General features: G+C 46.7%; 1 protein-coding gene across 4 annotated transcripts in view; it reads right to left on the bottom strand.

Moving 5' to 3' along the window:
- The window catches only part of EFHC2 (EF-hand domain containing 2), a 95,742-nt gene that overhangs the window by 35,199 nt on the left and 47,450 nt on the right, over positions 1-13,093 (bottom strand). For all 4 annotated transcript variants that reach the window (XM_019487225.2, XM_006267114.4, XM_059720788.1 and 1 more), the window contains 3 exons: positions 12,683-12,848; positions 11,058-11,200; positions 358-554 (listed from right to left, as the gene is read on the bottom strand). In XM_019487225.2, coding sequence (XP_019342770.1) covers positions 358-554; positions 11,058-11,200; positions 12,683-12,848 — 506 coding nt within the window. The remainder of the gene's footprint in view (positions 1-357; positions 555-11,057; positions 11,201-12,682; positions 12,849-13,093) is intronic.

The raw sequence follows: 13,093 nt of genomic DNA, 5'->3' as shown, positions 1-13,093 counted from the left end.
CTTTATCTTCACTGTGTGCAAATTTAACTGGTGCAGTAAAGTATCTATCACCAGGCTTTCCCCCTGCCCCCCATGCCCCTCACTAATTACTGTTTTTCTGTCTGAAAGAAATGTCAGCATCTGCAGAGTATAATGAAAAAGAATTAAAAGTAAGCTTGAATCCTCAGCTGCAAAGTGAATTTGGGATATTACAAGGCAAATTGTTCAGAGATGTTACATGAAAGCTATAATCTGATTAAATAATGACAGTTCAGTGTGTATGAAGCAACTGGATTGTAAAACTGTTATATACTTAAGAAACAGAATTCATGGTCTTGAAAGGCAAAGTAAAGTAAAAAGAAAAAAAGCTTGGTTCACCTCATTTGCATGCTTCTCCATATAGTTGAAAGCATACTCATCAGCATCGACCAACAGAAAGTTGTGACCATGGAAACAAACTCTGGCTCCAACAAATAGATCCTGAGCTGCGTAGTACTCAGATGGCTCACTTTTAAAGAGCTCCTGCCCAGGCTTCTTAATGCGACCTCTTTCTAAGAACTTCCCACCTAATATCCCTGTGGGAACAGAATTGGAAATAATCAACTGTGCTTTGCTTGGAAAAACGAGCTGTTTTGTTTTTAAATAATAGAATTTGTCCTCGAGTTTCCTGTTTCATAGTGTACTCCATACTCCTGTTTTTTAAAGAACATCCTATATCAGGGGTCAGAAACCTATGGTTCACAGGATGGATCCAGCCCACAGAACCACTGGATCTAGCCATGGACATGGGGTTTTGGCAGCATTTGGTGGGGAAGGAGCAGGGGGAGGCTTCAACTGTAAGTGCTTTTCCTGTGCCACCACAGAAACAAGCAGTGGTGGCAGTAGCTGGGCCCCAGTGCCCACCAACCCACCTCTGATCCGGGACGGGACATTGCAGCCCACAGTCAGAACAGATTGCCCATCTCTGGTCTATACTACTGCCCAGACCAGTAAGTAAATTGTATAGATCCATGGAATCTATGAAAGACATGTCCTGTCCTCCTCCCCTCTTTTTGTTTTTAAAAAGGAACAGAACTTTTCCTCTTCTCATGGTCCCAATAATCCAGTGCTGGGAAGGACACCTTGACCCTTGAGAAGCAGAAGATGCATGCAATTATCTTGGAACTGTTAACATCAAAAATAAATAAATCCCAATGAAAACTCTCATCCATTATTACTTTTGTAAGCTGGATCATAAACAGCAATTATCTCTTCATGTATAATGATTTTAATCACAGCAATAGAAATGACACATGGTGTGCAAGGGTTCTGCAGGACTGATAAGGAAAGGATTTAATACCGTAAAGCATGTCCAAGAACCAAGCACAAGTGCAAGCAGAGCAGAATGTGTACCACTGCTTGTAAAGTTAAAGCAAATAGCATGTCAAACTTTAAAAGGAAGGGGTTGCCTTTCAATTGATTTAGTATGTTTCTGCCACATGCAGCAGATCTGCATCACATTTACCATGCTCTAGAAAACAGTTAGTCAAACGTTTTGTTTTGTCAAGATAGGTTGCTATGTTAAATGTGCACTGCACCAACTCCAAAGTGCCTGGGGTTCATTTCCTGTTTATATTTGAACTTCCAAACCAAAAGCCAAAAAGCATACTTTTGTAACATTTAATGATGCCTTACATATTATGTAATGATGTAAGTCCAATAAAAGGCTGATGGGCAGTGTAATAAAAGGCCATTTATAGTCAAAATTATAAGTGAATGTGAAACCCAAACTACTTATTAAACTGGAGTTTGGATCAGATGTCTTTCTTAATTGCTTTACTAACATCATAAAAGTGGAAGACAAAAATACATTAAGGTAATGGCCAGAGTCTAACTTAAAGTCACCATAGCATGAAAATTCAGTGTTAAGGATGGACACCCTGATTTCAACACATTCCTTTTCACCTCAGTGTTGCAGCGCATACAAAACTTTAGATCCTACAGTTTGGACGATGGCTGCATTACTTGAACACAACTGGGTACTGCAAGTTGGAATTTCAATGTTGCTGCTAGGTGTTCCCTCACCTTTTGGATTTAAATGAAAAAAAATATTTTCATAATATTTGTCTAACATTTTAATGTATAAAAGTAGTGTAAGGGAAAAAAGAGAGCAAAATAAGGCACCCCACTACGGGGATGGACCTGACAATGAGAGCTGCTGAGCTACGTCAATGGAAATCTACAAGCAGCCACCTCAAAACACAAAATAAAACACCAACAAAACACATTCCCATTGAGATTGATCACTGCTTGCAGGTGTTTGTACAGCTGCTTGCTTATTATTATGCAGGATGAAAAATGGGTTATGGTCTCCAGCATAGGGAACTAAAGCTTTACATGTTGCCCTCTTTTCAAAAGTGCCTCACGATGCACAAAATTTTACATTTTAAATACAATTTACAGTATTATTTATAACCTGAGGTACTTCTACCCTGTAACTATGAGGAGCTGTATGGAGAAAAAATAAGGGAGATATATATATATATATATATATATATAGCTTTTCCTATAGCTTTTCCTTCTTCATATCAAATTCTATCTCCCCTACTTCCTGTCCTCACACTCCTCTAATTCCTGCACCTGTGTGCCCCCTCCTCTCCAATCTGCGGTCTCTACCACCCTTTCCTCTCATTCCTAGTCTTGGTTCTCTTGGCTAGCGCCCTTTTCTTGGCCTTACCACCTACATATATCTCTACACCTAAAATAAGAAGCTTCCTCAGTATTTCCTACTTTTCATGTATACTTATATCTCTTTAATTGAACATGTGCATCCTCTCTGCAAAACTCAGAAACTTACTTCCTTGTACTCTCTTGCATTTCCAGCTGCTGCCCAAATGCCTGCCTTCCCTTCATACCCTCAATCTGCACCGAAGTTCTTGACCTCCTTCCATTTTCATTCCACATAGGCTCTTCTCAGTGTTTCATCTACTCTTCTATCTTTTCAATTATTGCCTTTGGAGTCTTACACTTAACTTCCACATGCCCAACTTAGAGTTCATAGATTTCTAGGTTCGGAAGGGATCTATTAGATCATCAAGTCCAACCCCCTGCTCTGGGCAGCAAAGATGGCTAGGGTCAAGTAACCCCAGCCAGGTGCTTGTCTAATCTCCTTTTGAACACCCCCAAGGTAGGGGAAAGCATCACCTCCCATGGAAGCCCATTCCATATTTTGTCAACCCTCACCGTAAAGAATTTTTAGAGTGCTCCTGCCATGGATATTCAATTGTTGGAACACCCTCCCCCCCCTCAGTGCACGCTAGTTCTAGTTCTTTGGCCCAGAGTATTTTAGGAACCATACCTGAATCCTCAGGGTGGATCCCCACAAGCATGCACATACAGTTTGTGGCGCGTCAAAGCCATTTGAAGTGCTACAAACTGCTCACAGTGCATGTACACCCATGCACTGCTCCGCTGATTGCAGTGGGGCAGGGGTTTTTTTTTACACCGGGAGATCCCGGTATAAAAAAAAAAAATGCTGCAAAAAAAGTGGTGTGGCGCACGTGGCAGAAGCGTGCACCACCAGAAACCAGAGCCTGGTTGGCCAGAGCCACACTCTGGCTACCGGCCAGGCTCCAAGTAGCTGGTTTGGCACCACTGCTGCCCTAGAAGGCTCCCAGGACTCCAGGTAAGGCTGCTGGGGCCACCCCAGGTGCTGCCCCCAGCCTCCCCTACCCGGCCTGGGTTCCCTTGTGTAGCAGGGCCCTGGGGGATGTGCCTCTCCTTCAAGAGAGCAAGCAGCCTGAGAGCTTGCAGGTGGCAGAGGAGAGCTAACGAGAGACTCACCTGACCAGAAGGCTCAGGCTGGAGCTGTATAAGCCCAGAGCCTGCACTGGTCAGGTTGTCTCTCCCCAGCCACCATGCAGTGAGGAGCTCCTGGATGCACCATGCAGCAGGGCTCCTGAAGGGACCTGAATTATACTGAATGACTCTGCAGGCCTGGGAAGTGGGCTTTTACAGGCAAGTGGCTTTTGTTTATGTTAAGTCCCTAGAGGGTTGAGGTGTCCGCCAGGAGGTTTGGTGTTATGCTGCTTGTTTAGCCTTGAGCCCTGCATGGCTGGCTCAAGGCCTATTTAGATGGCCAGTAATTCAGGTGCCTTCAGACTGAGAGTGGGGCCCAATAAGGAGTCCAGCAGTTTAGGAAAGGCTGAGATCCGGATCAGATGGTCCATGAGCCTTGAATGGGCTAAACCAGACCAGGGAGTCGGAGAGCCTGGAGGAGGAGCTGTGTGCAGCACCAGGGGGTCAGAGAGCCTGGAGGAGGGGATGCTCATGGGGCAAGCAGCCCAAAAGCTCAGAAGGAGACTATGTAGGGGACAAGGGGGTCTGAGGGCCCAAAGGGGGCCGCATGTACAAACATCAAAGAGACAGAACACCCATTAGGCTTGGAGTGTGGTCTAGGGGAGGAAAACAGAGCCATGCAGTGAGCCCTTAAGGCTACGGATGCCTTGGAAGAGCATAGATACAGATGTAGCCCTTAAAGCTCCAGGGGCCCGGCAGGAGCACAAGTCAGGCGAGAGGGGCTATAGAGCTTAAGGGTTGAATCCAGGCAACTGAGGATCCAAGAGGGACCCAGGGATATGACAAGTGGACTAAGGCTCACTCTAAGGCCTGTGCACAGCCTCCCTTATCTAATCTATAATAAGAACAAGGCATGGCAATCAAGTAATCAAGGGAAGGCCATAAAAGAGACTGAGCTGGGCAGGGGTCACAGGGCCACCAGGGGCATAATGGCTGCACTTGTGGCTCGAACCTGCTACACCTTGCCACCTACCAGAGTGCATGTGCAGGGGCATGCCCCAAGGACAAATAACAGTGGTGCAAATATACGTGTTGCTGCTATTTGTCCCACAGGAAACATGCACGCCCCTTCATGTGCATGCTCATGGGGAAACACCCTCAGTATCCTCAGGCACAAAGAGAGCTGCAATCCTAAACCCCTTTCATATCCTTCAGCAGCACAGAAACCATGTGTTATCAGACACCATACGCAGAAGGATACAGGTGCAGGTCATGGAATATACAGTACATTACAAAGGGTCAAAAACCGTAAGGCAAGAGTACGGACAGGGGTTTAATCTGAGTGCCAAGAATTTCCAAAGCCCCCTCAAAATGTGGTGAGAATGGTACCATATCACCTCAAAGGCAAGCTCTCCAGCCCGAGAGGCAATAGAAGGCTGCTGCTTGCATCCCTCTCCCCAAAGTGAATCCAATTATTGACAGCTTGTACTCTCCTCTGCCAGGGAAGGGGGCAGGCTGGCAATGATCTACTAGCAGCTGCTGAAAAGCAGCAAATGCCCATGTCAGCACCTCCTTCCTCCTCTCCCCTCACACGCACACACACACACATTGCAGAGGTCAAAGAGATGGCAGAAGAAAAGAGAACTGCTCTCCTCATCTCTGCCAGTCCCAGGCATACCCCACACCCCCTAAGCAGTCCCTGGGAGGTCCAGGACTGCTTAAGTAGTTCCAGCAGCAAGATCCCTTCAGGGATGCTTGACAGCTCACCACCGGGTGTACCATCAGAGAACCAGTTGTTCTCCCTCCTTCCCTACCCCTTGGAGGGAGGTGGAAGGAAAATGGAGGACTGTGGGATACTGGAGGTCCTAGGGACCCCCATGCTGCTATGTGAAATTAGAGGTGTTGCACATGGCACTGCTCTCCACCAAAGCTGCTGGCAGATAGAGCTAACAGTTTGTGGTCCAATCACTGTAATTTTTCCACACCTGTATGCTTACTTTTTGTGCTGGGAAAAGGTATATTTACTGGCACAGTTGTAATGTCTGTCCATGGCCTAAGTAACTTCTTCAAGGGCTTGCCCATACATAGTGCACTGTCAGTGACTCAAGCAGCAAATCTAGCAGTTCACTGCCAGGACTGCCCTACCAATGAGCCGAGTATCTGGGTTGCTGAAATAACTGGCTGTGCTGCATCCAAACTATGAAACTCTTCCACTTGCAACATAAGTCTGCCTCCTACAAATAAGAATATTCACAGATGGCCACGATCTTTTCACTGATGCCAGACAAGTAGTATTTGTGCCAGAAGGTGCAGAAAACGCGGATATGGACAGAGGATTGGACCAAATTTCTGAGATATCAAACCTGGTAGGAATGATAATTGGGTGCATCTACACAAGACATTTACTGTGCAGTTGACTAATTAGCTGCACAGTAAACATCTCGGCATCTACACATGCATCCCTATTACACTGGAGTAAACTAATTTACTCCACAGCAAGATAGTACTGGTAAATACAAGTACTACTCTGCTGCAGAGTAAAAAACTCCACAGCAGCGCTTATGTAGATGCTGGAGGGGGCAGCTTGAGCATAAGGGTGCTTCAATGCAGGGACTGCCTGCTGGCTAGCCCTGCACTGAAGCTTCCTCGTAGCCCAGACAGACCCTCTGCAGCACGCTGAGCCAGGGGGAGCAGCCCCAGGCTGACTTACCCCCAGGCCTCTCTGCCAGCTGGGCCCATTCCACCCAGCTATACATTCTGTGCATGAATAAACTCCAGAACTTACTGTCCCAGAGTTAATTGCTCCCAGGCATATGTTCAAACAGAGCAATAAGCTAGGTAGTTTATTTATGCATAGTAATAGCTTGTATCAGAGTTTAAGTGGAGAAATCTTTTAGGTCCAAGTAACAGAACCGTCTTGGCTACAGCAGAGATACCATAATCATTCTGGGCAAATCTTTTCTAAGAACACAGGAATGAAACTGAAGGTCCATCAGGTCCTGAAGGCCATGTTCTCATGAATGAATCAGTTTGGGTTCTCCAGCTGTACAGTTTGGGTTCTCCAGCTGTCCCTCCCTGTACAGGAGGGATCGTGTAGAGAAAAGGGGCGGGGGTGTAGCTCTCTATGTTAAGGAAAGCTACGCGTCCCTGCAAGCCGATATTGGCGACCAGGGTGGACGGCTGGAGACCCTCTGGGTTAAAATCCGTGGGGAACACGGCACAGGGGACACAATGGTGAGAGTCTATTACAGACCTCCCACCCAAAGTCCTGAGCTAGACCAGGAGTTTGCCCAGGAACTGGCTGAGGCAGCTTGCTCCAGGACCATGGTTGTCATGGGTGACTTCAATTACCCAGACATCTCGTGGGAGGATCACTCAGCAAAATCTGAGCGGTCGCAGAGCTTCCTCTCGTGCGTGGATGACCTCTACCTGACTCAAGAAGTCTATGGGCCAACGAGAGGCAAAGCGCTGCTCGACCTGGTGCTGGCTACTGGGGAGGACCTAGTCGGCGACCTAGTGATCGATGGGAAGCTGGGTGACAGCGACCACGAGCTGATCACCTTCACCATCCGCCGAAAAGCTGGCAAGTCAGTCAGCAACACGCAAGTCCTTGACTTCAGGAAAGCCGACTTTGACAAGCTCAGGAGGCTTGTCAGTGAGGCCCTAAGGGACTGTGACCACAGGGAGAGGGGAGTTCAAGAAGAGTGGTTGCTCCTCAAGGGAGCGATCCTCAATGCACAAACTAAGTCTATTCCATCTCGGAGGAAAGGCAGCAAGAGGGCACAGCAGCCCCCCTGGCTCTCCAGGGACCTAGCAGACCTCCTGAGGCTAAAAAGAAAGGCCTACAAAGGATGGGAGTCACCTCCAAGGAGGATTATTCTGCACTGGTCCGGTCCTGTAGGGAGCAGACCAGGAAAGCCAAGGCTGCAACTGAACTCCAGCTAGCTTTGAGCATCAAGGACAATAAAAAGTCCTTTTTCAGATATGTGGGGAGCCGGAGGAAAAGCAGGGGCAACGTTGGACCCCTGCTGAACCAGATGGGGCAACTGACAACTGACGCCCAGGAAAAAGCCAACCTATTAAATAGGTACTTTGCGTCGGTCTTTCATCAGCCCCATGGGACGCCCCTGCCCGCTACAGGGCCGGGAAGTCCGGGTGAGGGTGATCCCCTGCCCTCCATTAATGCTGACTTTGTGAAGGAACATCTTGAGAAGCTGGATACCTTCAAGTCAGCCGGCCCTGACAATCTTCACCCCAGGGTACTCAAGGAGCTGGCAAGCATCATAGCCCAGCCTCTAGCGCGGATCTTTGAAAACTCTTGGCGCTCTGGTGTAGTGCCCGAAGACTGGAAGAAGGCCAATGTGGTGCCTATCTTCAAGAAAGGGAGGAAAGTGGATCCGGCTAACTATAGGCCCATCAGCCTGACTTCTATCCCGGGGAAGATCTTAGAAAAGTTTATTAAAGAGGCCATCCTTAATGGACTGGCCGACGCCAACATCTTAAAGGATAGCCAGCACGGGTTTGTTGTGGGTAGGTCTTGCTTGACCAATCTCATTTCCTTCTACGACCAGGTGACCTATCACCTGGACAAGGGAGATGAGATTGATGTCATATATCTTGACTTCAAAAAAGCCTTCGATCTGGTGTCCCATGATCGTTTCTTGGAGAAACTGGCCAATTGTCGCCTTGGGTCCCCCACGATCCACTGGCTGGAAAATTGGCTCCGGGGTCGGACCCAGAGGGTAGTAATTGATGGAAGTCACTCATCGTGGTGTCCTGTGACCAGTGGGGTCCCCCAGGGCTCTGTCCTTGGACCCATACTGTTCAACATCTTCATTAATGATGTGGACACTGGAGTCAGAAGCGGACTGGCCAAGTTCACCGATGACACCAAACTTTGGGGCAAAGCATCCACACCAGAAGACAGGCGGATGATCCAGGCTGACCTGGACAGGCTCAGCAAGTGGGCGGATGAGAATCTGATGGTGTTCAACACCGATAAATGCAAGGTTCTCCACCTTGGGAAAAAAAACCCGCAGCATCCTTATAGGCTCGGCAGTGCTATGTTGGTTAGCACTATGGAAGAAAGAGACTTGGGGGTCATCATTGACCACAAGATGAACATGAGCCTGCAATGCAATGCTGCGGCTAGTAAAGCGACCAAAACGCTGGCTTGCATCCATAGATGCTTCTCAAGCAAATCACGGGACGTCATTCTCCCCCTGTACTCGGCCTTGGTGAGGCCGCAGCTGGAGTACTGCGTCCAGTTTTGGGCTCCACAATTCAAAAAGGATGTGGAGAAGCTTGAGAGAGTCCAGAGAAGAGCCATGCGCATGATCAGAGGTCAGGGAAGCAGACCCTACGATGACAGGCTGAGAGCCCTGGGGCTCTTTAGCCTGGAAAAGCGCAGGCTCAGGGGTGATCTGATGGCCACCTACAAGTTTATCAGGGGTGACCACCAGTATCTAGGGGAACGTTTGTTCACCAGAGCGCCCCAAGGGATGACGAGGACGAATGGTCACAAACTACTACAAGATCATTTCAGGCTGGACATAAGGAAGAATTTCTTTACTGTCCGAGCCCCCAAGGTCTGGAACAGCCTGCCGCCGGAGGTTGTTCAAGCGCCTTCATTGAACACCTTCAAGATGAAACTGGATGCTTATCTTGCTGGGATCCTATGACCCCAGCTGACATCCTGCCCTTTGGGCGGGGGGCTGGACTCGATGATCTTCCGAGGTCCCTTCCAGCCCTAATGCCTATGAAGCCTATGAAGCTCTTCCCCATCTTGAGCAGAAGGATAGCTCTACTTGAGAATGAGTCTTGACTTATGTGCAACCCTGTGGTCAGTTGAAAACTGTCTGGTGAAGTGGTCTATCACCATGTGTTGTAATGCTATTAGGTGCTAAAAGGTTGCTTTTAAAGTTTTTTTTGGTTGATACCAAAATACTTTTGATATGTAGCTGCTTGACATATAGAAGTAGAACTTTTTGTTCCCTGCTTATTTCAGACATGGCTGCTGGATTGTCCATTAGCATCATGATTCGACTCGCTGATCTTTTCAGCAGCAAGTGCAACTCTGTATACATTTGATAAATGGCTCCAAGATGTTATGTGGAATCCAGTTCACTGAGTCCATATGGCTAGCATCTGACGATCATCCAAATGGACTCCCCAACCTAATGTCACAGTCGTTGATGACAAGGAAAGCAACATTCTGCAGACTTTGGAAGTAAGGGAGGGGGTCTGTACACAGGCATCATTTGACATGAAAACCTTATGGTCCTCACCCAAACCAGCCCTTTCACTTAGCTTCCCTGCATGGCTGCCTTCATGTTATTTCAGTGCCTGGGTCACTGAGAAAAGGCCTTGCTTCCCTTATTTCTGTGCAAAGGTAGGGACTCCCAAGCTGGGTTGTCCCTCTTAAAAGGCCCTTCCCTTTTTCCCTTAGTTCTTTGTAATGGGGACCAAAGAGGGTCTTGTTACAGGGTTCCTTTACCAAAGTAACCATGATAGGACCTGGACCATCTCAAAGCCATCTGAAGTAGAGGTAGATGACTCAGGACTATAGCTCTATCTAGAGACGAGAACAGAAGAACTGAATCAGGATGGTGCTTCACTTGACATGTGTCCTCAGAAACATGAACAATCTGTTCAGCTGGCAGAGGGGAACACCAATCTGGTAGTAAAGCTGCCTTGTAAGGTGTACAAGGGGGTCTAGGTGAAGATTGGGAAGCAGTCATTGGCCTCCTGATCATGACATGGTCCATCCTCCAATGAATCCTGTAAAAGGGGGTATAAAGGGCTAAATGGCTTAGGGGGAAGGTATCAAGGAGTTAGTATTCTTTTTTGAGTTTCTCGGTCTAACATAATAACATTCAGATTTCCATTCCCTCTCAGAAATACATTGCCTGGCTCTCAAGGAATATACCAGTGACACCTTTCTAGCACTGAAAGACTCTGAAGAAAAGGCTGAAGAGTCTTCTCTAAGAGGAGGAGTTATGGTACCAGGTGTGCTAGGAACACCTTTAGATCGTTATCCTATCAGTACTGCTGATGTCCCCAGACTAGTGCCAGAGCAGCACTTAGTCTGAAGAAAGTGGATTCATCACTGCCAAGAGTGGAGAGACTAAGATAAGAAAAAAAAATAGGTCTTTTGTCACCGTATAGAATTTTGGGACCAAATATGTTAGTGCTGAAATTGAATAGACAGAGTTAATCTGGGGTAGACTGTGTTTAATAACCCCTCCCAATTTAAATCAGAACAGTGTTGGAACTGCTTCTAAAGGATTACTGTCTCTTACCTGTATTTTTCTGTGTGGTCTCAAACACTGAAAGTGTGTCATCACTCAGAAAATAAGAAATGATGAACTTCCGACCCTTGTCAATGGGATTATCAGTAATAAGTATTGCAACAAAACGCAGCACATTACTTTCAAGGCCATTTCTAATAGGACAGAAGAAGAATAGAATTAGGTACACATTGTGATGAAACTTTTCATCACTTGGAAAAGCATTCCCCTGACTGGTGAAATAAATTACCGTATTTCACGGTGTATAGGTTAACACAGTGTATACGTCAACCCCATTTTTCTGATCCAAAAAGTTAGGAATTTTATAGATCCAGTGTATAAGTCAACCTAAGTTTTTGGATCAGAAATATGGGGTCGACTTATACTAGCCCCTGTGTACCCTCATTGTGGGCCAGGCACCTGGGGGGTGGACACAGGCTGCAGCGCCACTTGTAGGGGAAACAAAGCCAGGCTTGGTGCTTGGCACATGCAGCCCAAGCAGCACTGCTTGCAGGGGGTGGGGCTGCACCAGCTGAGCACCAAGCCCAGACCCATCCCTGACCTGTGAGTGGTGCAAGGCTCAGTGCTCAGCTGGCGTGTCCCCATTCCTTGTGACCAACGCTGTCTGGGCCATGCCAGCCAAGCGCCAAGCCTGGCCCCATCTGCTGTGAGTGGCACTGCTGACTGCCAAGCCCAGCCACACCAGCCAAGCACCGAACCCAGAGCCACTTGCAGGGGACAGGGCTGGGCTCAAGTGGTATGAGTTTCCCTTGTTTCCCCCCCCAAAAAAATCATTTTCTCCTTAAATTAATGGAGTCAGTCAAGCTCAGTCAGACAGAAGTGTCCAGGGGCAAACTAACTGCTTCTCTGCTACAGATCTGGACTGAATTTGAATTCCAGTTAAACTGCAACCAAGTTCAAAGTTTGTTTCCAGAAAATTCTTGGGGGAGGGGACATGATTAGATGTATTAATTTTCAGACATAAAATGTGAACAAAAAACAATATGAAGATTCTATCCTGTAAATCTACCCAGATTATCTTTCCAGTTGGTAATTTTTTAAAACAGCATAAGTAAGTTTAAAGATGCAGATATTACTGTCTAAAAAGATTCACAGTAGTAATATACAGAATTAGAATATTACTAAGTCATCTACTAATAGCATTTTCCTTTTCTGAAAACTATACAGAGGGCGAGTGGACCTCAGAGTTCTGGTATGCAGCTTTGTTATTCACTTAGAACTTGTAAGTCATGGCACCGTCTACCATCTGCTCAAGCAACTCACAAAGGAAATGAAAGGTGCCAATGTTTAATAGTGCTACAGTACAAGCGTGCATGAAAATCAACAGACAAAGAAAGTAAACACCAGGCAATCTCAGGAGTTCTATTTCTGGAGCTTTTGGCTTTGTTTTTCTTTTTTTGGACTGAGGGCCTGATTAAATTCCCCCTGAAGTCAATGGGGCAGGGGGCAGAGGAGCTACTTTCACAGAAGACATTAGTAGCCTATGTTACAGAACAGTCTGTTGCTAACACTTAGAAGCCAGGTGACCTTGGTAATTCCACTGATATCTTAACATCCCTACCCTTCCACAATCAGAAATGAAAGAAACTGACTGAAATGATCTCTCTCTAAAATACCTGTCCTTCTCCATGAACTTCTTGAAATCTTTCTGTGGAGGTTTGGGAAACAGACCCAAGCAGGAACAAAGAGAATCCTCTTCAGACCCAAATCCAGTGTATGGTGGAAACTTCCTTTCTATTTTTGGAGGATGCAGAGCCTTGTATGGAATTGGAGTAAAATCCTCTGAAAAAAAAGACAACAAGATTTTTTTTCTGCTGTTTTTGTTGTTCAGATTATGCTAGTCCATTAAAGATTCTGCATGTTTCTTGTTAACACGCATTCAACAGAGCACCTCTCATCTTCATACCTACTCCCTGGGTGAAATCCAGGTTCCATTGAAGTTGATGGCAAAATTTCCATCATTGCCTCAAAAGGGCTGGGATTCCACCCACAACATGTCAAATTTGGTAGAAAAGCATACATCTCAA

The sequence above is a fragment of the Alligator mississippiensis genome, chromosome 1 (genome assembly GCF_030867095.1).
Source record: "Alligator mississippiensis isolate rAllMis1 chromosome 1, rAllMis1, whole genome shotgun sequence".
Classification (NCBI taxonomy): Eukaryota; Metazoa; Chordata; order Crocodylia; family Alligatoridae; genus Alligator; species Alligator mississippiensis.
This window is presented reverse-complemented; position numbering and strand designations above follow the sequence as displayed.